Source organism: Rutilus rutilus, assembly GCF_951802725.1.
Source record: "Rutilus rutilus genome assembly, chromosome: 1".
Classification (NCBI taxonomy): domain Eukaryota; kingdom Metazoa; phylum Chordata; class Actinopteri; order Cypriniformes; family Leuciscidae; genus Rutilus; species Rutilus rutilus.
This window is the reverse complement of record NC_140209.1, coordinates 6,104,447-6,131,778: the sequence shown is the minus strand read 5'-3', so window position 1 is coordinate 6,131,778 and position 27,332 is coordinate 6,104,447. Positions and strand designations below refer to the sequence as shown.

The following is a 27,332-nucleotide window of genomic DNA, read 5'->3' as shown; positions in this document are numbered from 1 at the left end:
CGAGCGGAGGAACGGAGGAGCTTGAACGCCCCGCGTCATTTAAATCCCCTGTATGTAGGGCTGGGCGATTTAAATCGTGAGATTGTTATGCGCATCTCGTCAGTAAAGCCGGTTCCTTGATTAGTAGTAAATCGCAACACAAGAAAGCCATATGACAGTAGGGCTGTCAACGAATATTTTAAATTCGAATATATATTCGAATAGTTTTAAAAAACAATAATCGAAGGTGAAAATTAATATTCGAATGTGGAAAAACACGCCCGCGGTAACAGATAACTGTCTGCTTTGCGTGAGGGCGCGCTGCCTGAGGGATCAGGGACAGCCAGGTCATTTTATTTAACGTTAAACAGAAACATTACTAAAGTGTAGGCTACTGTACTGACTGAATCGATATTGCATGAATAAGGTAGGTTGGATACAGCAGTTTCATGCACTGCAGGCTTCCACTGGTTTGCTTATTTGCCGTTTCATGTCAAGAAAAAGTTCCATGTTTACCACAGCACAGCTCGCTCGGAGCGTTCAATGTCGGTTCTGTAAACTTCAATTAATGTTAATAATATTTGTTTCAATCACTGAATGAAGCCTGCTATATTTGGAACAAGAGTCGCGACCTTAAATTGCTTGCGCAAAACTCTTGATCAGCACTCACCATTTGCTTGTATTTGTTGTTCATTTAAACCGTTATGAACCGCAGAGAGCGTGACGCCTCATTCGCGCCGCAGGTCCATGTTTAAAGGAAGGAGATATGCCTTTTTATGTTGCACTTTAAGTTGTTTTTCATTAATTATGTTAAAAAGAAGATATTATGCCTTGTGCACTTTAAGTTGATTTTATATATTTTAATTTAATAATTTAAAAGTGTTAATAAACAAAACAACATTTTTTTTTTTGCTGATACGAAAAATGATCCGATCCGTGAGTTTTTTGATCCGCTGCACCCCTATCTTCCAGTTATTATTTTTAAAACATTATAGCCACAAATCCTATGTTTCTGTAGTGTTACTTCCCAGTAACAATCAGGAGTATCACACTGCGAAGCATACCTAGATGATATACGTAATTTTCTCAGATACATGACCATCACATTTCTCAGATACAAGCCAGATACAGACACGCTTACTGAAGTTTTCTGTCGTTTGGCTAAAGCTTTTTTGACTTTGAACCTAGCGAAATATTATTTTGCAAAAGCCGTTGTGATTTACATAGGTAAAAAAGGTTGGTCATGGTCAGGTTCGCCCAGTGGAAGCTAAGGTCTCGGCCATTCTAGAGTTTCCAGTTCCCTTGAAGAGAGTTGCAAAGATTTTTGGGAATGGTTGGCTACTATGAGAATTTCTCCACTGTTGTCTCTCCATTAACTAACCTCCTGAGTCCCTCTAGGAAGTTTATATGGCGTGCGGAGTGAGCTAATGCTCTTTCTGCTGCAAGAGACATTATGTGTAATGCCCCTGTGCTCTCTGCGCCAAACTTCAACCTGCCTTTTAAACTGCAAATAGAGGCCAGTGCAACTGGGGTAGGAGCAGTTCTACTGCAGGAAGATGGCTCTGGAGTGGACCACCCGGGATGTTACTTCTCCAGAAAACTCTCCAAGTGCCAGCAGAATTACAGCACCATAGAGAAGGAAACCTTAGCTCTTGTCTTAGCTCTGCAACATTTAGAAGTTTACGTTGGAGGTAGTTGTTTCGTTTTGTTTGATAGGTTAAATAGACTCCCTTACTCCCAGGTAGCTTACATTTTTTTTTTTTTTTTTTTTGGCTTTAATCCCCTCCTGAAGCTTGAAGTGTCCTATCTTTTCTTTTGTTTGGGTTATTTTTACTGTTATCAACCTTACTCTTAACTGCTGTAAAAGAGACTTTACTTTACAATAAAAAATCCTAAAGAGTTACCCTGTGTGTGTGTGGTGAGTGCTGGGATTGCAGACAGAACCAACTCTCTCTCTCTTGTTTGTGCTTTATTTTGTGGGAATACGCTTTCTTTCCTTTTTAATAACATATGCTACTCCCCTGCCACCCGTAGACAAGATAAATATTAGGGGTGGGAATTGGCAAAAATGCGACGATTCGATAGTATAGCGATATTTGGGCCACGATTCAATATTATTGCGATTCTTAACATATTGCGATACAGCAAGTATTGCGATTCGATTCTGCGATATATTGCGATTCATGTCCCCTAGGGGCGTCGAAATTAATCGTTTCTACGATGCGTCGCAATGCAGATGAGGACGATTTGGTATCGGTTCAGTAATAGACCATAACCGATTATAATGTACTGACGTCATTTGTCGTGTACGTACGTGCTTTGTTGCGGTAGCATACAATGGCAGAAGGAGGTGAGACGCGATTGCAAGAAAATTAAAAATGCTCCAACTATTTTAAAGGACAAGTTCGGTATTTTACACTTAAAGCCCTGTTTTCAGATCGTTTCTGATGAAATAGAACGGTTAAGATTTAAATTTGGACACATGCTGCTGTCCCGAGAGTTTTCATTTTCTGTGGTAGCACCCCCCACCCCCCCCCCCCCCCACCTCCAGAATGGTTGCATAGGTGCACTGGAACAATCCTTCCTAAAACGCATTAAACTTTCGCTTACAAAGACGTGAAACTCACCGAGTGGTCAGGGGTGTTCACTGATATGCTCACACAAAAATCGCTGCAAAAGAGGCTTTCCAACAGGTGTTTTACCATTCGTTGTAAAACTGTGGACCTATTTTTCCAAACGCCTCACACCCGTACATTCTTCCGTTGAGAGCTTGAATAATAGACACTCGTACAGAAAGAATACAAACAACCCCATTTCCGTTTCCGGCGGCGGAGTAATACCGTACCTCACAGCACATCCAATACAGGTCAATGGAGTTGGACAAAAACTATGATAAAACATGTTGGAAAGCATCTTTTGCAGCGATTTTTGTGTGAGCATATCAGTGAACACCCCTGACTCGGTGAGTTTCACGTCTTTGTAAACGAATAACTTTACATCTGAGGCGTTTAAAGACTCCATTTGTCCATTATCTTGTATCTTACGTTATGGCCCCGTAGAAGCAGTTTTTGTAAAAATAGGCTAATGATTGCGTCATAATCACGCGACTCTCTGGAAATGACCGTATAGACAGGAAGAGAAGCTTGCGGGCAATCGGGGGGGGGGCGGAGGCATAAAGTTCGATAAAGTCAAGGGAGAAGCCCATAGAGAGAGTTATAAAGTTGCTCCTGCTCCTAGTTAATGGACAGCTCCTACTCACACTCTCTGTCTCTGCAAGTTTCGGAAGGGAATGATTCAGATTTCTCTTGGCACGGCTACTAGAAGACAGACGGGTTGCTCACGTCACATCTACGTCGTCAAGCTCAGTTTGAGTCTGCGCAGTACGCTCAGCCATCAGGAAGTGAGTGCTTCTAATTGACTTAACTTTTCTCCGTTGAAGTCTATGGGGTCGCTGTGTCCATTTATTTTACCGTCTATGGAATTATGACGGAGTGCAAACCAACCCGAACTAGCAAGGAGTGGGAAAGTTTCACAAAACTTCAAACCAAGAATGCTGTCGTGTGCAATATATGCAAGGCGGAACTTGCTTTTCACGGGAGCACAACATGCATGTTAAAGCACTTAAAGAGGAAACATGCCGGCACAAGAGGAGCCGGTGAGAGGTGAGTGTTCTCCAGCTGGAGCTAACCAACTAGCGGTAAATCTTTATTAGATCTTTATGCACTTAATTTCAATTTCAATCCATTGGCTAGCAAGCCTGCACCTGCTGTTAGCATTCCATTGACTCCCATTGACTTGCACAATCGGGCCAGCATTGCATCGTAACTAGCCTAACGTTTATAATTTTCACGTCTTCTTAAGTCTAACCAGTTTAAACATTCAAGCGATTTTAAACTATTCAGTACTCGCGCGCTCTCAGAGATGCATTTCTCTGCGTGCACAGTAAAGCCGCCTCACTAACAGCTCGCCAGTAGCAAAAGTTGTTTTTTTCGTAATTATTTATTCAGCATTAATAGTAGTGGTCGACCGATATTGGTTTTTTGATGGCCGATGCCGATGCCGATATCTTGGAGAGCAGGGTGGCCGATGGCCGATATAAAGCTGATATTTTTATATATATATTTATTTTAATCAATATTTAATAAATTATAAATAAATTATAAAACAAATTTTTAAAATAGACATGCTTTTATACTTTAGATGGCAACTTCTTAAATTTGCAATCCTATTACAGTATTTTTCACAAATTAATTGTTTAGAAATATATGAATATGTGAATAAAAAGTAACGTTATGTAAACACTGTAACAGGGCTCTCAGTAATCTGGTCATTTCGTGCTGGTAATCATATTTTTTCAAATAAAGACAAGGTAACGCTAATTTTACATACAGCACAGTGAAAACGTTATGAATATGACAGTTGGCAACTGGTTATATATCAGCATATTTTAAAATTAAGGATTTTTGATCGCGTCTCCTGTGAAGCTGATCTTCTGTTCACATTTAATCACGGACCGACCGTCAGTCGCAGGCAGTAATGCACACTTCACAAGATATCACAGTTGGATTCAATTAAATCTGCAAGGTTTGTGAAATTAAATGTTTATTAGATGTTCAGAGATTTGTTTAAATGACGTAGATGCGCATTTGCTGAATGTTGACGGCAATGAGAAAGTATTTTAGCCTGATTGTTTGCCTTTTCTGTTACAAATAATATAAAAGCAAACGCTTTACTTTACTTACTTCGCATAAGTTACCATTTACTTTCTTTGTTTGCCAGTTCTGTCTAACAAAGTATTAGATATGACTGACAGAGATCGTAAATTAATGAAGACGGAGAATGTGAGTGAGCGCTTTTTGATCTGACATCATCTGAAGAGCTGCCGTTGCCGTTCTCTTCAGGCGCTGGTGTTCTCAGCACCGCCCGTCAAAATAAAAGTCTGGAGCGCCGTCAAAATAAAAGTCCCGCTTTCAACTCATCGGCCAATCAGAAAAACTTATCGGCCGATGCCGATATTTCAAAAATGCCAAATATCGGCCGATATATCGGCCTTGGCGATATATCGGTCGACCACTAATTAATAGTCTAGGCCTATATATTTAATTTAGTCAGGACTAAAAGACTATCCAGTGTTATTTTACATTTGATTTCTTTATTCAGTTCCTGTAGTATTTCTGAATACTAGTGTTAGATCAACCCAAACACTTTTCTCTTTAATTGTATCTTTATTCTATTGTATTTGTGCTACTTTTTTCAATTTAATTCAAAGATTGAAATCAAGCTTCCATGTGTTGCATAAACTCTTAACAACAACAAAATGACCCCATTGTAAAAATGCAACGAGTGGGCAAACATTAAGGTGAGATCAATTTAATAAATTGTCTACAAAAAATAATCCCAGAAATTCAGGCCCTGATATTTATCTATCACCCAAAAGCCAGTATTGGTTTTCCTACACTGTTCATAGGCTTGCAGCTTCCATGTTACAGCTAATGCTGTGAGATTTTATGTTTTATCTTAAACATAAAATAACCTGATCGTGTTTGATCAAGGCAAGCGACTGTTCTGACTTGTCCAATTTTCAGCATAAATTTTTCATCTTGCATCAAAATCCTGTCTATTCATTGTATGCATTTGAAATATAGAGTTGGGTTTTAATGTACCCAAGCGTACCTAAAATAAAAAGTTTAATATACAGGTTTGTGGCTCTTAAATTCTTTTTATTAATTTAGAATCGAATCGAGAATCGAAATCGAATCGAATTAAAAGCTTGCGAATCGAAATCGAATCGAGACATCTAAATCGATACCCATCCCTAATAAACACGGCCGGATGACCGGATCCATGTTACACGCGACTCATTTGGATAATTTATTGTCCTGAATTACCACTGGGTGTGAATTGCGCTAAAAAAAATTGCCTCTTCTCTGACAAGCGTTACGCACATGATGCAGCTGCCATTCCCTATTTATTTATTTTTCCGTTTATTAAACGTGTGGTTTATGGGAGTGTTTTCTGTGTTGGCACAAATCTTTCGCGATGTCTTAACAGCCGGGACTCGCACACAACGCATCCGTTAATGTCCGATTTGCGACCATCCCTTAATGATTCCTTTTAATCAAAGAATATGATTTAATGGTTAAAACAACTGATCTGTCCAAAACTGAACTCACAAATCAGTGTATAACCATTTAACTCATAACCCCTCTGAAATGAGAATGCAAGTGAGCTTACTATAGGTCGACCGATAGTGGATTTTACCAATACCGATATTTAGGTTTGACCGTACGTGCCGATAATGATTAATCTGCCAATATTTTTTAAATGGATACTGGATAAAAAAACAAAAAAAAACATAACACTCAAAGTAAAACAGTGCTTAACTGAAATGTGCTCAATGAAATAAATATATAAATATGAATATATTAAAATGGGAAGTTCTACAGAATGAATTCTACAGAAAATAATTTAAACATTAAAATATTACAGATTTCTTTAGCTATAACCTAGAAACATTTCATAGGTAACACTTTGCAAGTCCCATTTGTTAACAAGGATGTTTTAGCTGGCTTTCATGAACTATAGGCTATGCATTATGCAATATACAATTTATATATACAATATTCAGGTTAGTTCATAGTACATTAACTAAAGTAAACAGATAAAATAAAAATTAATACTCAATTTAAAATGCATTATTAAATGTTGAAATCAACAAACTAACAATGGACAATACTACAACATTTATTAACCTTAGTTAATGCTAATAATTTAATCAAAAAGATGGCCATCTTTGAATATCTGCAAAGGCCAGAGCATTAACATTGAATAAATGTATATTACATGTATATTCTCTCACTTTATTTGCTTCTATGTTAGAACAGTTGATGATTATCGAATCAAAATTACAATATGTATTGCAGTGATAAAAAAGAATTGAATCAAATGCGTTTCTGATTTGTTTTCTGTCGGCTGCATGAACATATCGATGTTGAGAAAGCAATCACATCACTAGCTTTAAATATGCAACTTCGCCCAGCTAATGAATGCATTAAGTTAAGTGACCAGATGAGCTGGATATAAACTAATGCAAATAGATGGAAACAATTGCGACATTAAACTTTACAACAACATACTGTACAACAAAATCCTGTGGTAAAGCGTCCCAAAAAACAACACAACACTACACAATTGCCTGCCAGTTAGTTTTGTGTGGTACTTTTGATGGTTAACAACACATAGAATACCAGAGGAACTCTTTGTATGGGACGTGTCTAAAGCTTTGTTATCTTAATGTACCAGAACAGTCATGAAAGATTAATCTAAAATAGACACCAACCTGCTTGTTCCTCGTGTTTTATTATTCTCCAGGGTTCTGGTTCACTCGAGTCCTCCTCGATCTCCTCTTTTAACAAACACAATCTTCTCAGTTCAGTTGCAGCAACTCCACATATTCCTGCTCGATTCAAAACTAGTCACGTCTATGAGGATGGGAATATTACCGCTTACATGCATTTATAGACCCGATTCTAAATCTTTCTAGACCAAAAGTACATAAAGCCAGTAGCACGACATTACCGCCACCCGCTGGATTGGGGAGTGAAGCGTCGAGAGTCTGAGGGAAATACTGAGAAGCACCGAGAAGCACCTGGCAGCAGCCTGCAGATTTGGGCGGGGGTGCACCTGGGGCGGGGCTGCAATGCTTCTCATTGGTTAGTGGCAAGTGATGACGTCGATCGAGGCGGGGCCGCATCTGGGGCGGGGCTGCACGTCTCTTCCCGCCAACATCTCTTCTCATTGGTTAGTGGCGTTAAGTCATCATGACGTGATTCTAACATGTTTTCATTTCATTTCATTTTCTAACTTTACTTTATCATATCACACAAATAACTAGGACAGCGTAGGTCTGTGTGTGTGTGTGCGCGGTGTGTGTGTGTGTGTGTGTGTGTGTGTGTGTGTGTGTGTGTGTGTGTGCGCGCGCGCGCGCGCGTTTGCGTGGTGTCTGTTGTTTTGGTGGGATTAGGATATAGTGTTAAAAAGAAAAGGCCCTTAAAAAGAAATACAGTGGCAAAACTAAACCAGGAGAAGAAATATAGGATTTAAGAGTTAATAGTAATATTCAATGATATATTGTAGGATATTCTTTTCTATGAATACATTGATTAAATGTATTTTGATATTATTTTTATTAATATATATAAATATATATATAAATATAAGGTTATGAAAACCTTCAAGCTTTAAAACTATTTCAAACTTTTACGATAGGCTTTCTCAAGCCAAATTAAAGTTTGTGTTGACAAACTTTTTTAACTAGTTTGTTGTTCATAAACCAAGTAAGTCTCTTAGGTATTTTACAGACAAAGCCAATAACACTCAAGCATATCTTGTCTAACATTTTCCTATAATATGTTTAAAATATATAACAAATAAATTCCTTGTATGACTCTGTACTATGTTAATACCTCTCTTTAAAATGATTCCATATTGTTTGTTCTGTATTTTATCTAAATTAGGTGTTGTGAACTGGAGTGCATTTTCCAGAAAATATAGGCAAGAGTTCCGGGTGCCCTACTCGCTGACCCTGTGCTTGCACTGCACTGAAGTATACAAGCACTGCCCAGCTGGGTCTGTGGGTGATGGCCGAACGGGAGTCCTGCGGGGACTTTATTCTGAGAAGGAGGCTGAGGGCTGTTGCTCGGTTGACTGTTTTTTTTTTTCAGGCTGAGTAGATTGTGTGTGAGTGTGTGTGAGTGTACGTACGTGTGTGAGTGTGTGTGAGTGTGCGTACGTGTGTGTGTATATGCACACATACAGATCATCACGCACATCAACCGTACACACACACGCGTACGTACACACACATACACACACATGTACATACGTACACACACACACGTACGTACGTACGTACGTGTGTGTGTGTGAGTGTACGTACGTACGTAGGTGTGTGTGTGTGTGAGTGTACGTACGTACGTACGTAGGTGTGTGTGTGTGTGAGTGTACGTACGTGTGTGAGTGTACGCACGTGTGTGTGAGTGTACGTACGTGTGTGTGAGTGTACGTACGTGTGTGAGTGAACGTGAGTGTACGTACGCGTGTGTGTGTGTGTGAGAGTGTGAGTGTACGTACGTGTGAGTGTACGTACGTGTGTGTGTGTGTGTGTGTGTGTGTGTACACATGCGCATGTGTGTGTACGCACATACGTGTGTGTGCGTATGCGTGTGTGTGTGTGTGCGTATGCGTGTGTGTGTGTGTACGTACGCGTCTGTGTGCGTGTGTGTGTGTATGTACGTACGTACGTGTGTGTGTGTGTGTGTGTGTGTGTGTGTACGTACACGTCTGTCTGTGTATACGTATGCGCGTGTGTAGGTACAAGCGTGCATGTGTGTACGTACGTACAAGTGTGTGTGTGTGTGTGTGTGTACGTACGCGCGTGTGTGTACGGTTGATGTATGTGATTATCTGTATGTGTGCATATCTCTTTTACACAATTATTTTTGTTTTGAAATAAAAGTTATCACTGGTTTGAGTTTTTTTTTTTTTTTTTGGCATGCATAATATGGGATACAGACAGAGATTGACAATGTACTATATGTAGTTAGTTTAACTTAAAACTACTTTATTGGCATAAATGTTTTATAATAACCTAATGCACAAAAATAAACAAGAACTAGTACAGAGGAATGATTAAAATAAAAAAAATATAAGGTGCCATTAATGTTTACAGTAATTTTGTAATTTACACAGTGAAGTGCAACAGAATGTAAAAAAATGTTTACCTTAGATCAGACATAGTTAAAACTATGGATATATGCTCAACTACTTTTTGCTGCTTTAATTATTACTTTAGAATTGTTTTAATACTTTAGCATTTTATTTAGCATTTTATTAAAGTATTATTTCAAATTTGCGCAAGCGTTTTTAAGACGCGTGATGTCACCACTTAACGCAAATACAACGCCTGCGCTGTCAGCGCGATATGGCACGAGTTTTCAACCGCATTTCCTGTTTACCGTGGCGTCGACGTCATTACTGTGCCACTAAACAATAGGCTTGTTTGAGATGAGCAAAATCTGCGCAGAACCGATCATAGATATCATATATAAAGGCTAGATGTGTTGTGCACACTGCTGGCCAATGGAGGTCGACGTCCGCACGTGGCGGCCATCTTGCCACAGTGTACTCGCTCACTACTTCAATGGTGCATGTACTTTTAAATAACCATAACTTGCTCATTTTTTCTACCGATTTCCAAACGGTTTGGTTTGTTAAAACGTCAGAGATGTAGTTATGAGCAAATTTGACCTGATGTTGACAATCAATATGAAAATTTCTCCAACCTCCCTCCACTGACCATTCGTTGAAAACCTGTAACCATTTCATAGTTGAACTGTTTATTTAAATCTGATGAAGTGCTTGAATGTTTCTAACATGAATGTTCTTCAACATCATGAATGAATGAAGAATAAACACCAACCTCTTTGTTCTTCAGGATCTTCAGTGTGTTTCATTCTGCAGGGTTCTGGATCACTCATGTTCTCTCTGTCCTCTTTAATAAACTCAGTCTTTGCAGATTTCAGCTCTTCCTGATGCTCTGATGCTCGTCTTCACTTGCAGCTGATGGGAATTTACAGCATTTATTGGAGAATTACAGTGGGAGGAGCTTCACTGATGATGTGATTGCAGTGGGAGGAGCTTCACTGATGATGTGATTGCAGTGGGAGGGGCTTCACTGATGATGTGATTACAATTAATTAATCAATACAAATATTCTACAACATGCAGAAATATAGGAAATTTTAATAACTTAATGTAAATTCGTCCTAATATAAATAAATGTTAAGAAAAACAGTTAAAATCCTAAACAGAAATAAAGGTACATATCGTAGGCAACAAATCCCCTCCATAATAAATGAGGTGAAAACAGGAACTATTGTCATGAAATAAAGAGTGTTTTCAGCAGATCTGTTAATATTGATGAGCCTCAGACTATCAACACTCATTCAACAAGCCATTCAGGATCATCAGCAGATCATCTCACTTTATTCTGAGTGTTTGCTGTTAGAAACACATTATTTGACTCAGGATACGTGATAAAAGCCTATAAAACGGCCCTATTGAAAGACAATACTGTTATTTCTCACACTATGACTTCAGTAATACAAACAGTATGGCAGTACATGACACTCAGGTAAATAACTACCCTACAGAAGCATAATATTCCATATTAATCTAATTATTGTTGCAATAAAGTTATTTAATCATTAACAAGTTACAGTTTTATATGTACAGAAACTGACAATGATCATATAATATAACTTTTAAAAATAAAGAGCACCAGTAATATTTAACATTTCTAGTGTCAAACTTCATATTTAATATTTATTGGTTTTGATAATCTGTGTTTTTATTATTATTTTTGTTTATTTGATAGGATCAATGTTAAAGTACACCAAATCCTTATCTGACAAGAACCAGAAGATGCTTAATCATATTTATCTTTCCACCTGTAGTCCCTAATAGCCTAACATCTTCGGCATTATAGAAAAACTACCATGGCAAGAACCTTTTGACTAAAATGTTTAGTTTTAGTGGCATTTATTCATTCATTTTAATATAGTTTTTTTTTATTAATTTTACTGTGTTCAGTTAGCTTTAAGAAAAGAAATATGACTATTTGTAAAAGGTAAAAGTTTTTTTTTATTATCTTTAATATTTTACATGGGTTTGATTCAGATTCAGTTAGATGGTCAGTTTACAATGAGATGATGCAACTTACCCTCTGACTCGGATCAACATACCCCTAAACTGGGTACCCCTCCCAGAGCTGAGCAAAATACTTCACATCTTTCTGAACATCAAATCTAATGACATCACTGAAACGTTCTGCATCATAGACTTCCTCTTTAGCAGCGAGTTGTGTCATCTCATCCAGTGTCTCCTGCAGTCGTCTCCTTCCCTCCATGTGTTTCTCTCCGGCTGTGATGTCTGAAACGTTCTGATGCACAAACACACAGCTGGGATTCAGTCTGACCGTCTTCATCCTCATGAAGGCCTGAACAACAATCTGAAGAATGTCCTGTCATGATCCTGCCATATAGTCCATGTGTTTTTATTAGTCTTGAGGCAGGATCATGATAGACTGATGTTTTATGTGCAAACACATGGCCTTTTGTTGGGCCATGTGCTTGTGTTGTCTCGTCATCTAGCCCCGCCCTCCTTATCCTCGTTTAGTCATTATTGCTTCCCCATTATCACCTGTGTCCTTCATTAGTTTCTCTCTATTTAATCCCCTCGTGTTTGCTGTCCTGGGTCGGTTCATTGTCAAACTTTGTCAAGTATGTTTGTGAGTATCCTGTCAAGAGTTGTCATCTTGTTGAGCTATTTCTTGTATCAGCTGTTTGTTTTCTTCTAGTTATCTGTCAAAGTCATAGTCTAGTTAGTCACCATTGTCCTGTCTTGTTTTGCCCCCTTGTGGGCTTTGTTTTCCCTATTGTTTGTATATAATAAACCGTGTGCTTTGACTACTGTCTGCGATTGGGTTCATTCCCTTCATCACCCTTCCAACATCATAACATCTCAGATGGGTTTTCTCCAAAGACGTTGATCAGTGTCAGATTTCCAAGACCAACAACAAATGTGGCCAATTCATTATCATGATCTCTTGTTGATCTTCCAGTCAGTTCTAGAGCACGAAGACCCTCAGTATCGACAACCAGAATATAGTCAAAGTTCATCTGTGTTTTCATCTCGTCTGAGACTCTGACCAGCTGCATGAGAGCTCCTCTGGTGCTCCTGCCAGCTCTGACGGCAAACTGGAGCCCAAACATGGCGTTCAGCATGGTGGATTTCCCAGAGCTCTGAACCCCTAAAACTGACAGCACAAAGACTCTGGTTTGGTCTCCCAGTTTCTAGATGAGTTCATCTAGAATAACAGAGATCCAGACCAGAGGAACATGAGCAGCATCTCCATCCATCAGCTCCAGTGGAAATCCAGAGATCATCATCTCTGCTGCGAGACTCGGGAGAGAAGAGAAGTGAACCTGCAGGTCTTTCTTTTGCTTCTTCACAGATGAACATGATTCATATATCTGACTGATCTCCCTCATGATGTGCTCCAAACCAAAGGCTGCAGCTTGAAGATCCTCAGATAATTTCTCAAGTTCAGTTTGTTCAACTTTGAGTTGTTCAGATTTTTCCTGTGTTTTTTTTTTTCAGTTTCATGACTTTTGACCACTTTTCATCATATTTGTGATGAAGAAGAGAAAGGTCAGCTGATGTATATTCATCCAGAAGGATGCCGAGCCACTTAATGAAAAACATCTTATGTTTATCATCTGAATTAATTTGTCTTATGAAGAGCTTTATAAACTCACTGATGTCAGATTCATGCGGATTTCCTTCATCTCTGTTTGTTTCCTTCTGATGTTCATTTCTATATTTTCTCCTTGAGGTCGATGTAGTTCTTTGTTCTTCTGGATCCACTGATGCCACAGTTTCTCCTGATGAGGCAGAAATGATTCTTTGATTTGTGTCAGATCTTTCTTCTCCAGTAAACTCATCATCTGCTGTGCTGCTTCTCTTCCTCTCCTGCAGTCTTCATCATCTTCCTCATCTACTCTGATGTCTGAGAGTTGTGATAGAAATTTTACATTTAGATGTGTTCTTTTACTTTTAGATGTGTTCTTTTACTTTTAGAAGTGTACAACTTGTATTAACATCTTTCACTTTATTTTTACTCATGAGCATTTAAAGAAATATATTCATATAAGCTAAAGCACGTTATTAAAGATGTGTAATCAAGTGTTTCAGAAAAGCATAAGTTAAGACAAGCTTGCAGGGACAAAATGTTTTGAGTGACAAAATGTTTTGAGTTATAGGAGACTTAGTAGCAAAGAGACTAAGAGTACTCAAGTGACCTATTGTTGGTGAACTATGTGCGCAGCTCAGATCAAAATAACGATAGACAAAAGGTGTGAATTTTGAGCAGCAGCTAAAAACAGGAACTTGTATCTAGGCATGATATTGTTCTGTTTGGATATAATTTATGCAAGACAAAGATTTTGGACGAGATGCCTCCTTTTAAGGTAAACGAATGGTGAAGCCTAACCAGGATGTGTTTTGTGTATATAAGCTGGGCAAAAAGCAGAAGTCGGGGCCTTCCCATACCAGATGCGTTCTGTATGTGAATGTCTATTTCTTGCAAGAAATAAAGCTGATCTTTGTTAACCTTTGAGATGTCCTACTGTCTTACAATTATTGATTTGAAGTTGAGAAAAGAATTTCCACCACAAATGGCGACGAGGAATGGGAATCGCAAAGCTGATGACCTCCGTGGACGAAGCAATTGATTGAACATCCCAAAGACAAGAAAGTCTCTGGCTCCGGTACCCCAACGCTAAAACTGCAAGGGACGGGAGAATTGTAGACACCACGGCAGGCCTAGGTGGACGCGATCCCGAATAAAGAACCAAGCTGCAAAAAGCACGGTGAGAGAAAATTATTTACGTGGTAAATAAGAAAATTATTTGCGTATTGAATATTTTTCCTAAAAGGGTCAGGATTTTTGGAATAAGCCTGAAAGTAATTTCCAAAAGGATTTTGAGAATAAGCCTGAAAGTAACTTCTTAAAATGCCGTGTTAATTGTTTTCCCAGAAGGGCCAGAGTTTGAGAATAAGCCTGAAAGTAAGTTTCTCAAACGTCTAGACAAGGTGGCCAGTTTGAAATAAGCCTGAAAGTAACTTTCAAACATTTGAGAAGGCACTTGTCTGGGAAAAAGACCTAGCATCGACGGATGTGGGCATTTTTGAAAGTCCTAGATTGACGGATTTAGGCAGGCGTGGTGGCCACGCTAGGGGAAAGAATTAACACAGTGAATATAGTACGTGGTGACCACGTGAGGAGAAAGATTTAAATACGCAAATATAAATACTGAAGAATTTAAATACGCAAATATAAATACTGTTGAGTAAAATTTGTGCAAAATGGGTAATGTTAATGATAAGGAATTGGAGACAGTGGATTTCTCAAAAGGGTGGCATCATAGGATACCACAGTTAATTAATGTGTGTTTAATGTAAGCATAAGTGTTTAATGTCTGAGTGTAAGCCATCTGCAAAAGACAAAGGAAAATTGGACAAAAAACAAGTCCAAAAATATACAGAAAAATATACAGATGACTTTAATGGTCGAATTATAGATGTATGGTTAAATGAGGCAATTACCAGACAAAGAAAACAGATAAATGCAGCATTAGCAACCATTAGAGAGTGCAATCAGAGGAAGCCAGAAAGAGGAAGCCAGAGAAAAAAAAACTTTACTAAACTCTGTTTCTAATTCTTCCGAGGAAATGAGATGCATGAAAACCCGCCTGGCTGAGGACGACCGCTGTCCGGCTCCCTACTCCCCCTACCAACCACCACCAACAGTGGTCCTCCACGAACCACAAAGACAACCAGGAGCAATGGGAGGTCAAGATCCTGAGGAAGACAAAGAAGAAGAGGGAACGAGTCTGCAAGCAAGACCACCAAGACACCCTGAACATCGAAGCTTGCTAGGTTCGATCACCCTGCCCTCTGCTCCTCCAGACTACACTCCTCCATCTCCAAAATTCGTAAATGTACACCAACCCAAAGAGAAGCACAGGCCAGACAATCAAAGATAAGTACGTATGAAGAATATCTGAAAACTGTTTTTTTCTGGACGGTCTGGACCCTGAAATAGGGAAAAAGGTCAAAATAGCGTCTGGAAGAAATCCGGCGACACGCAACGCATCAACAACAGCTGCTGAGAGACCAAGCCAAGAACAAACAGGAAAAGATTGACAAAGACACTCAACTGGATCTGCTGAAGATGGGGTGGAAGAGGACGTGGAATGGGTGACCGACCCGCAATGGACCCTGAAGTTTGTTACAATTGTGGGCGAAAAGGACACTGGAGAAATGACTGTCCGGATCCTCCAAAGAACAGAGGATTCCAACAGCCACCAGAGCCACAAGGAGATTGAAAGAAGGAGGGGGAGGGGAGCGACGGTGAAGGGTCTGACTCCCAGGTGGTAAATATGTTTAATCTTATGTCTTTTTCTGCTCCTTGCAATGAAGAAAATATGCTTGCTGTTTCTTGCAATGAAGAAAATTCGCTTGCTGACACTGAACGAATGTATAAAGCATTTGCAAAATTACCAATGATTGATATCAGTATCGAGGGTAGGAAAATTAATTTCTAAATTAACAGTGGAGTGAAGAACTCAGTAATTAAAAATGAACAATTGCCTGATATAACTGTATTATCTGGAAAATGGACTACCTCCAGAAGTGCCACAGGGCATCTGGTAAAGGAACCATATACAGCAGATTTGTCTTGTCAGATTGGTGATCACTCATTTTCTAATGCTTTTCTTGTAACTGCTACCTGTCCTTGTAATCTTCTGGGAAGAGATTTGATGTGTAAACTAAAGCTGAATTTGTATTGTGATGACAGTGGCCTCACTGCTGATATGAATATGGTGCGAAATGCCAACTGAAATATTATATGTTTTTAAATGGAGCACTCCTCAGTGTGGTCTGCAAAACAAAGCCACAGATAGGATGCCTCCTGACCATGATTTCATGGAAGAAAGTGATTTGCATTGCACATGTCATGTTAGCAGTGAGCCAGATGAAATGTTTGCTGAAAAATGGTCTGAACTAGAGATTGAGGAACTGAAAACCTCAGAGTTAATTTGGTCAGATAAATGGTGTGCTGTGAAGGTTGAATTGACTGATAGCCAAGCATCACTGTATGATGTTGAGGGGGCCGTCCCTCACATCTTTTTAGCTAAACCACAGACTGCAGAGTGGAGAGAATTGGGGCTTTTTGTGAAACAATGTGACTCACTAAAAGATTGGTGGCTGACAAAATGTGTGGCCATCTGAGAGCACAGGGTTTTACAAACAGTCACTACTACTAAGAGAAAATATTAAGGGAATCAGAACTGTTAAAGTGATGAATAAATAGTACTACATGAATTGCACGTGTTTAAATATTATACTTTTTATATGAAGGCGTCTAGAATTTGTATCCCGTTATCCCTGGGAGACAGTGTGGAAAAATGGTTTTGATCTATGAGATTCTAAGAGTCAATGGTTTACTGTATGTTTAACTAAGATACTTTTTTGTGCATTGTGCATATGGGAATGAGATTGGGTGACCAACTTTAAATATAAATTGTGGGTTGACAAAAATATTGGTCACTCCATTTCATTTAAAAGGTAATTTTCTAGATTCAATAGAAACAATGTTTTCTAATTATGAACATTTGAAATCACATGCTGTCATCATCAGGGGTACGAGATAGAAATGTTATTTTTTATGTTGTCCATGGATCAAAGATTGTGTGAAGATTTTCAAATCTTCTTTTAAATAGCTTATGAGCAACAACAAAAAGTTGGGAAATTGAAATTGTGCAGAGAATGACAAATTGCATTTGGGAAATTAAAACGGATTCTCTCAACTGCAACTGTAGGTCTATACGATTTCTATTTAAAGTGTTTAATCTAGTTGATTTTGAAAAGTTAGGTTTACGTTCACGGTGTTGAACTCAAACACATGACGACTGCATCGGACAACTGAGAATTGATATCCTAACGTTCAGACACTGTTGCAAGGGGAATGCCACAGTGTGTCTACGTTCAGTAGTTTCTGTCGTCGTCGAACTTTGTTACCGTTCATATTTGGTGGTATTCCACTCCTAATATATGTTCCCCATTCAGTTCATAAACTGCTAAGGCAGACAAGAATGAATGAATGAATGAATGAATCTCTGGCCAGAGAGGTGTGTGTGGAGTGTGTGAAAGTGAGAGTGTGAATTATGGTGTTGAGAGACATAAATGATGTCAATCAAAACAGCTGTATCTAAAAAATTAAAATATGACCCAACAGGGAAGAAAATATTCCCAATAAAATAATGGCCATGGATGATTTTGACTAACTATCCTGAGCTGGGTTGTTGTTGTGGCAGAAATAAACAATGCCACACACGTACAGCGTATAACTTTGGGAAGGAAGAGAGCAAGCTAGCTTGCCCTGTCCACCCAATACTTAACGTTTTACTTTTTACAGGATGTCATGATGGATCTCATCGAACAGAACTGATTCTGTTCCAAATGTATAAAATATTGTCTTGTTACTGTTTAACATGAAATTTTACAGGTCTCATCAAAAAAGGACGACCGGCCGGATAAGCAGATGAGTCTGGCGACATGATACATGTTGTCACTAACAAAAATACTTAAGGTCTCCATTCACAGGTTGTTCTTATGGTTCACTCCACAAACAAGGTCCAGTGGACTGCGGTTGTGTTCTGAGGAAAAATCTTGCAACTATCAGCAAGGTTGCAGTGTGTGACACCTCCGTCCAAGCATATCGACTTAAACTACGCCAACCAGCCCTCAGCAACCCCAAACGCCGACACCAACGACAACGCACAGCATCAAGTGGGGGATCAAAGGAAGTGCTAGTAACTTTCCTCCCTTGCCGACGTGGGAGAGCCCATTGCAACGTTTCGCAAAGAATCACCCTGGTGAAGATGGAACGTCCATGGGGCAACGAGATGATCAACACATCTGGAGGAAGATGTGGACCAACTAATGGTTTAAGCTTAGCATAATAATTAATTGTGTGTTATGTTAATTGATGTTTTATTTGTTTCAATCAAACTATACTGTAGGACTGAGTATTTAGAACTCATGATTTGAACAATTACTAATTAATAGGTACATTCAGGTACTCGTAAATTAAGAAGAGGAAAATGTCTTAATTCTGTAGAGTATAGGGACTCTAAATAGGTACATTACTGTAAAGATGATAAATAATCTATAGGGACTATTTTTGAAGAAACTTAAGGGGTTTAGAACCCTAATTCAGATATCATAGATGCTAAAAAAAAAATTTAATAGTTGTAATAGTTGTTCTCTAATAAGAGAGAATAAGTTACTATGCTGGACTTAGGTCCGAATAGATAATTGGGAGAACTTCTATAGCGATTAATTAATGACTACATTAAATATTTTTTAGGTGTTTCCATTTGTTAAAATAGCAAAAGAAAAACTTTCAAAAGGAGATTGATTTTTGGGAAACATATTTAATTTCTGGATATTATTGGTTAAAGAAGTTACCAGTGTGATTATTGAAATGTTCCTTTCATGTATTGTCTAATGTCTGTATTTGATATCTGAGAGGTGACTGCAGGTCTAGTCTATCTAGGAATACGGTAACAGTGCTTGCTAATTTAGCCAGGCTTCCATAAATGAAATATGGACTTGCTTTGTTGAGAAAGGTCTTCAACGTGTTAAAATATATATACATATATATATGTAGGGGGCATAAAGTTAAAACCAAGACCAAGAACAATGTAACACAAACATGTTAGATTTAAACTGAAATGAATCTCAACAGTTAGAACATTTCAGTGAAATAGAATATTTGCTCATAAAACAAAATTCTAAAAAGCTTTCTTAATTTAGAATGAAGTTACAGATTTAATGATCTGGATCAATGGATCCATTATGAATTAATTCCGCATTGCCAACAAATAGAAGCAGGACATGTTAATTCTGGAAAAATAGGATTTTAGGATAGATAATAAAAGATTAAATGACATATCAGCAGCTAAAGCTATTCTCATGGCAACAGCTGGGTGAGAGTTAATTTTAAAATTAATGACATTGTTTGAAACAAAATAATATAATTATTGATATTTGTGTTAAGGATAAAAATGAAAGTATTCTAGAACTTTTTGGTTAGATTTTATTACACAGATCCTTAAATAGATCTGACTAAGTAAAACAATCGCCTGCTTGAATTAAAAGCTAGTAAAACATGGTTAAGAAAAATGGTTAATCAGCAGTATCAGCCTGTTAAAGGCCTAATAGATCAATGTGATTCGAAATTTAGCAAAGGATAATTTAGCTTGATTCAAAGTTAAAAGGCAATGTACTATGGTATGATTAGTTTTTTTGAAAATAGAATTAGATTGCTAGAATTAGAATGTTGGGAAGAAGATGAAGTTGAGGTTACAGTGCCTGAAGGTGAGGTATACGAGAACGAGAGCAAACATGAGTTTGACTAAGAAACTAAGAAAATTTACCTGTTGTAAATTACTATGATTATGGAGAAGTAAATGTCAAATTTTGTGTATGTTCTTTGAATGAACAAATGGGGGATTGTGATAGAAATTTTACATTTAGATGTGTTCTTTTACTTTTAGATGTGTTCTTTTACTTTTAGATGTGTTTTTACTTTTAGAAGTGTACAACTTGTATTAACATCTTTCACTTTATTTTTACTCATGAGCATTTAAAGAAATATATTCATATAAGCTAAAGCACGTTATTAAAGATGTGTAATCAAGTGTTTCAGAAAAGCATAAGTTAAGACAAGCTTGCAGGGACAAAATGTTTTGAGTGACAAAATGTTTTGAGTTATAGGAGACTTAGTAGCAAAGAGACTAAGAGTACTCAAGTGACCTATTGTTGGTGAACTATGTGCGCAGCTCAGATCAAAATAACGATAGACAAAAGGTGTGAATTTTGAGCAGCAGCTAAAAACAGGAACTTGTATCTAGGCATGATATTGTTCTGTTTGGATATAATTTATGCAAGACAAAGATTTTGGACGAGATGCCTCCTTTTAAGGTAAACGAATGGTGAAGCCTAACCAGGATGTGTTTTGTGTATATAAGCTGGGCAAAAAGCAGAAGTCGGGGCCTTCCCATACCAGATGCGTTCTGTATGTGAATGTCTATTTCTTGCAAGAAATAAAGCTGATCTTTGTTAACCTTTGAGATGTCCTACTGTCTTACAATTATTGATTTGAAGTTGAGAAAAGAATTTCCACCACAGAGTTTGGCCACATCTTCAAGTCTGAAAGTGGAAGATGATTATGAGAGACAATCATTTGTCGCTCTTCTGAGTTCTTCAGATACATCTGACTGATTTTTGTCTTTCAAACCAATTTTGATTTTACCTCTCTTCAGCTCAGATAATGCAGATTCATCCTCAGTAAATAGACAAATGAGTGGCTTTCTGTTCCTGAACAGGTTTTGTATCTTTGCTACATGTCTGTCATTCCTGTCCAGTTGTGGAAGAAGAACAACATTGACTGAGGCCATTTCAGAGAGGATCTGCAGCTGTTTCTCATGGTCTCCTGCATCCCCGTGTAGATTACAGAACGCAACACAGTCAGTGAATTTATCCGTGTCTTTCCCAGAGGGGCAGAACCAGGCGATCTCCACCACTCCATCCATCAGGACTCTGGATCTGGTTTGACTGATGGTTTCATGGTTGGTGTTTCTCTTCTTCCAGCTCTTGTTGATTTGTCTGAATGTCCAGAGATGAAACTCAATCTGTTGTGTGAATGGATCAGGAACAAGCAGAGGCAGAGCGTACTGACACTGGGACAGTTTAGTGACCATCAGCTGCTTCAGGAGACCATCAGCACAGTGAAATACGGCCATCTGAACATCCATCGGGTGAATGAGTTCAGATTGACTGTCTCCTTTGTTTGACATAGACATTTCACTGGTCTCTTTAGCATGAATATATCTTGCTCTGTAGTTCAACATCAGTAGTTGTTGTGTGAAAATCTGAATCCGCTCCTCTTCAGCACAAGACTCATGTGACTGTAATGAATGTTTGGTTATCCGAAGAACATCTGAAGCTCTCAGTTTGTTGAGGTGTTTGACTTCAACATGGAGTCTGTGAAATAGATGCTTGATTGTTTGTCTTCCACTTCTCTTCAGTTTTTCTTCAAAGTTCTGTTGTTGATCTTCTCTTATGTTTATTTCTTCTTTCAGTCTCTTCTCTAAATCCTCTAGTTGTCATTGTCTCTCTCTTTCTGTTCTCTCTTTCTCTCTGATTATTCCCTCCATTTCACTCTTCAGACTCTGAATCTGTTCATTACAAATTAATAATTTGCAGGGACATAATGATAAGTAGTGTTGCAGGAGACATGGGAGAATGCAAGATATAACAGAGATAATTTTAGTCGAGTAGGCAAAGAGGTAGCAATAGAATTTGGAGTATTTGATATGAAGATGAGCCCTGCAGTTGTATATCCGATGGTGGCTCCATGGGTACTTGTTTGGCCTGATATTGACTGGTATTTGTTAGAGTTAAAAAGGAAAGGAAAAGATCAAATAGATTTGGTAAGTGTGGTGTATCGTGTGGAAGACAATAAACAGACTGAGCAGAACTACCGTAACACGTCTTTACTCTGTTGTTTCAGTGAACAGACTCGCAACTACGGATTTCGCATTGGCTCAAATATTGTTTGCCAAACAATACTTAACACAACCACTGCCATTTCAATAATGACCCACAAGGTGGCAGCCTTAACCTGTGAATACACAAGTCTATTATATTCCTCCCTTTTTAGTTTTAAACAAGAACCCTTTTAAGTTTAGAAATAATAAGCAACAACTAACTTTGCATTTAAATCTCACAACCAAAATAAATCTACTGCCCTAAATAAACCTAAATCTCCGGCAAAAAATGTACTTCCTATTTTCAACAAAAAAATGTCTCTTGGCAGTTTGCATTCACTGTGCAGATTTACATTTACCTACAAAATACTGCTGCTTATAGATTCAGTCTTTTAGGTGGTACACAGACCCTCTCTGTGTACCGCCGTTTCTCAGGAGAGTTTTTGTTTGAAGTGTGAGATGACACCTCGACAACCTGTTCCGTTGTTTTAGTGAGAACAGTAGGTGGTATTAGCGTCACTGGTGCACTAGGCAAAACAGCTGGAAAAACACAGTCCATAATTACTGGCGGCTCATTTTCAACCTCTGGTGAGGGCAAGCTTTTTTGAAGTGTCTCAACATTTCCTCGCCATGGTAACATGTGGTCGACATGCACTGTGCGCTGCCTCTGACCCTCTTGCACCAAGTATGTAACAGCTCCCAGTCTTTTTAGTACTTCTGCCTGACTCCATTTCTCCACTCCTCCCCTGAAATTTCGGACGCGGACCCCTTCCCCCTCCTGAAAGAAACGAAGAGATGAGCCATCACGGTCATGATGACGTTTCTGTGTGGCTTGTTTCTCTTCAATCTGTCTGGCAAACGTGGGCTTAAGCAAACTGAAACGAGTTCGGATCTGGCGTTTCAGGAATAACTCAGCCGGTGTCCGTCCAGTCACGGTGTGGGGTGTACTGCGGTACATGAGCAGGAAATTTGCAAGTCTATGACTGAGTGGCAAGGGAGCCTTTCCCTCCGCTTCCAACACATTCTTCGTCAGCGCACGTTTCAAGATCTGCACTGACCTCTCTGCAGCTCCATTTGATGCAGGATGGTATGCAGGTACAGCAGTGTGTTTGATACCGTTTCTCTCCAGAAACTGTGTAAACTCCTTCGACACCAGCTGTGGACCATTATCTGATACCAGCTCTTCTGGCAGTCCATACGCAGAGAACAAGCTTCGCAGCACTACAATTGTGTTGTGAGACGTGGTGGAAGACATGGGAAAAACTTCTAACCACTTTGAATGGCTATCAATGACCACCAGAAAATACTGCTTGTCCTTCTCAGCAAAATCAATGTGAATCCTCTGCCACACTCTTTCCGGCCATCTCCAGTGGTGCAGCGGTGCGACTGCTGGCATTTTCTGAACAGCTTGGCAGATTGAGCAACCTTTCACCAGCTCTTCTATTTCCCCATCACAGCCAGGCCACCACATGTAGCTGCGAGCGAGAGCTTTCATGCGGCAGATACCTGGGTGCACATGATGAAGGTCTTCCAGTAAGCGCTGGCGATAACCTGGGGGTATGATGACTCGCTGGCCCCAAAGAATGCAGCCTTGTTCCGCTGACAACTCCTGCCTGCGTATGAAATAAGGCCGCAGTGCTTCCTCCTGAACATGACTTGGCCATCCATTCATTGTGTAGCTCCACACTTTGTTCAGTATAGAATCTTTTAAAGTAGCTCTCTCAATGTCTTTTGCACCCACTGGTAGTTCCTCCACGTGTGAGAAGTAAAAAATACCTCCCTCTTCTCCTGTGTTGTCGAATGAGGCTCTGGGTAGGCGGGACAAAGCATCAGCGTTTGCATGATCAGCTGATCTTCTGTACTCAATATCATAGCTGTATGCCATGAGGATGAGAGCCCAGCGTTGCATCCTTAATGCTGCTAAAGTTGGAACCGCTGACTTTGGTCCCAGGATAGTTAACAGTGGTTTGTGATCTGTTATGAGTGTGAATTTCCTCCCATACAGATATTTATGGAATTTCTTAACTCCAAAGATGATGGCAAGTGCCTCCTTTTCGATTTGGGCATATTTTCTTTCAGCCTCAGTTAATGTCCTTGATGCAAAAGCCACAGGCCGTTCCTCTCCATTTTCCATGACATGAGAAATCACCGCCCCTACTCCATAGGGTGACGCATCACATGCAATCCGGAGTGGCAACCGGGTGTCGTAATGCACCAACACTTTATTTTTCTGTAATAGCTGCTTTGCATCTTCAAATGCCTTAGCACACTCAGAAGTCCAAACCCACTTAGCCTCTTTTCTCAGCAGGTTGTGCAGAGGGTGGAGGATGGTGGAGGAGTTTGGCAGGAAACGGCTGTAGTAGTTAAGAAGACCTAAGAAAGACTTCAGCTCAGTGACATTTTTTGGCTCCGGTGCTTTGTTTATGGCTACAATCTTTTCATCAGTGGGGTGCAGGCCATCCTGGTCAATGCGATGTCCCAGATACTCCACACTGCTCTGAAAAAACTGACATTTTCACTCGGACACCATGTTTTTCCAGACGTGTGAGCACTTCATCCAGTCTTTTTACATGCTTCTCCTCAGATGAAGCAGTTATGAGAATATCATCCAAAAAACATGTCACATGATCCAGCCCTTGTAAGATCTGGTCCATAACAGACTGAAAAATTGCAGGTGCGCTGGAAACACCATAGCTGAGGCGATGAAATTTGTACAGGCCCTTATGAGTGTTGACTGTCAAATACTTCTCTGACTCTTAATCTAACATCAGCTGCTGGTAAGCATGAGAGAGGTCAAGTTTACTGAATGATGTTCCTCCTGCTAAAGTAGCAAACAGATCTTCAGTGTTAGGTAGTGGGTATGTCTGCTCTTCCATACACCGGTTAATACTGACCTTGTAATCACCACAAATCCTAATTGTTTTATCTGCCTTTGGCACGGTGACTATCGGAGAGGCCCACTCACTTTTCTCAGTCTTTGAAATCACTTTCATTTTCTCCAACCTGTCCAGCTCCTTTTCTACTGCTTCCTTTAATGCGTAAGGAACTGGGCGAGCTTTGCAAAGGATTGGTGTGGTGCCTGGTTTTACGCGGATTTTGGCTTTAAAACCCTCTAAGCAGCCTTGGTTCTCAGAGAACACTGCCTGGTGGCGCTGTAACACCTCGTTGACTCCTGGGGTCCCCTCTACCTGTGTAAGCACCCTGTGTACAGTGAAAATCTGTTTCCAGTTCAGGTGTAGTTCCTTTAGCCAGTTCCTACCAATCAGAGCTGGTCTACTTCCCTTTACAATGACCAGAGGTAAGGTGACTTGCTGTGTTTCATACTTCACTGGTATCCTGATGTATCCTCGAACAGCGATACTTTGACCTGAATATGATTTTAGCTTTAACTCGGGGGCTGGTTTTAAACTGAATTTATTCAGATTCGTCTGGTAGAAATCCTCAGATACCACTGACACAGCTGACCCTGTATCCGGTAGCATTGTTGTACTCTTATCACCCAGTGCGACATCCACTCTGTACCCCTTTTCACAGCTTGAGGTGGAGTATACTGTATACACTCCAAAAAGTTCAGCCTCTTCATCCTCTCTGCATGTATTTCCTTCAGCTTCCACATACTGAGTTTGAGAAATGGCTTTTCCCTTTCTACATGCACGGGCTATGTGTCCAATTTTGGAGCAGGTATGACACTTTTCATTTTTAAATCTGCAGTCACGTGCTGAGTGTTTTCCCCCACATCGGTAGCATGTCTGTTGTTGTCTCCAAAAGTAATTTTTTACTCCTTTTTGGCCTTTGCTTTGTGCTTTATTCTCATTTTGTCGTCTAAACTGTCCTTTCCTCCCCTTCTCAGAAAAGCTTGCACTTGACAGGGCATTTACCTGATGAAGCTCGCTGTGTCCAGAAAATTCCATTGATTTCTTTGACGCCAGTTCCATTGCTACTGCAATCTCACAAGCCTTTGGGAAGGTCAGATCCTTTTCAGACAGCAATCTGCGCTGCACGGCATCCGAGCGTAATCCACTCACAAAACGATCTCTCAGCGCATCATCCAGGTACTGTCCAAAAACACAGGTAGCTGATAGCTGCCTCAAAGCCACCACATAATCAGAGACAGTTTCACTCTCTTTCTGGTTACGCTTCTGGAACCGAAACCGTTCCGCGATTACAATCGGTGCCGGCTTGTAATGTGTGCTCAGTGCTCTCACCAGATCAGCGTACTCCATAGCACTCGGTACTGTTGGCGACACCAGATTCTTCAGCAGCTTATAAGCATCAGCCCCAATCACAGAGAGAAACACACACACCTTCTTTTCATCCTTGATTTCATTTGCCAACATCCACTGTTCCAGACGTTCCAGATATTACTCAAAATCCTCCTTTGCGTCATTGTATTCATCCACACGACCGATTGGCACAGCCATGGCAGATTTTTTCCGATGCTAACTACTAATCCAACACGTGCCTGGTTCCTCCGGAAAAAAAAAAAACTACTTTTTTTTTTACTACGACCAGTGTACGTGACTCTTACAGTCCATTTATGCCGTGGTATTCATTTAACCCTCTGATGGTCTTCGGTCACTTCTGACCGAATAATTTTCTGTTTTGAATTTTTAAAAATCACAGCTTCATCGGAAGGTTATGATACTTGGTGACTTTTCTGGGATTAGGTATGTGAATACCAAAAAAAAAATGAGGTCATGATCCGAGCATGCTAAGTGGCCGTAAAAAAAATAGTCCCTTTCATGGTCTTCGGTCAAAAATGACCGACCCATAGGAAATGAATGGGAAATTGACAAAAACGCAAAAATTCTCTGAACTTTTGACTGTACAATCTACAAATCGGCCACGATTCTAAAAAAAAGTACACCGCAGTAAAGGGGTGACACTCTACAACATCAAGAGTGCAAAAAATTCACACCCACCCACACACACACACATACAAACACACTTTTATACACATACACACCAATAAATTCAGACTACAAAAATCTGTTTTGAATTTTTAAAAATCACAGCTTCAGAATGTTACGAAACTTGGTGACTTTTCTGGCATTATGTATGTGAACACGCAAAAAAATTGAGTTCATGATCCGAGCATGCTAAGTGGTC

At 39.5% G+C, this 27,332-nt stretch overlaps 3 protein-coding genes across 5 annotated transcripts in view; 1 reads left to right on the top strand and 2 right to left on the bottom strand.

The window, feature by feature from the left end:
- Positions 1-7,559, bottom strand: part of LOC311302574 (uncharacterized protein) — a 42,699-nt gene extending 35,140 nt beyond the window's left edge. For both annotated transcript variants that reach the window (XM_084428565.1, XM_084428564.1), the window contains exon 1: positions 7,319-7,559. The gene's annotated coding sequence lies outside the window, so the exon portion shown is untranslated. The remainder of the gene's footprint in view (positions 1-7,318) is intronic.
- Positions 1-10,721, bottom strand: part of LOC311302813 (uncharacterized protein) — a 273,934-nt gene extending 263,213 nt beyond the window's left edge. For both annotated transcript variants that reach the window (XR_014629670.1, XM_084428876.1), the window contains exon 1: positions 10,460-10,721. Coding sequence is in view for 1 of the 2 variants with exons in the window: in XM_084428876.1 (XP_084285002.1) it covers positions 10,460-10,517 (58 nt within the window). In the remaining variant the exon portion in view is untranslated. The remainder of the gene's footprint in view (positions 1-10,459) is intronic.
- Positions 1-27,332, top strand: part of LOC311302609 (uncharacterized protein) — a 495,915-nt gene that overhangs the window by 404,835 nt on the left and 63,748 nt on the right. The window lies entirely within an intron of this gene.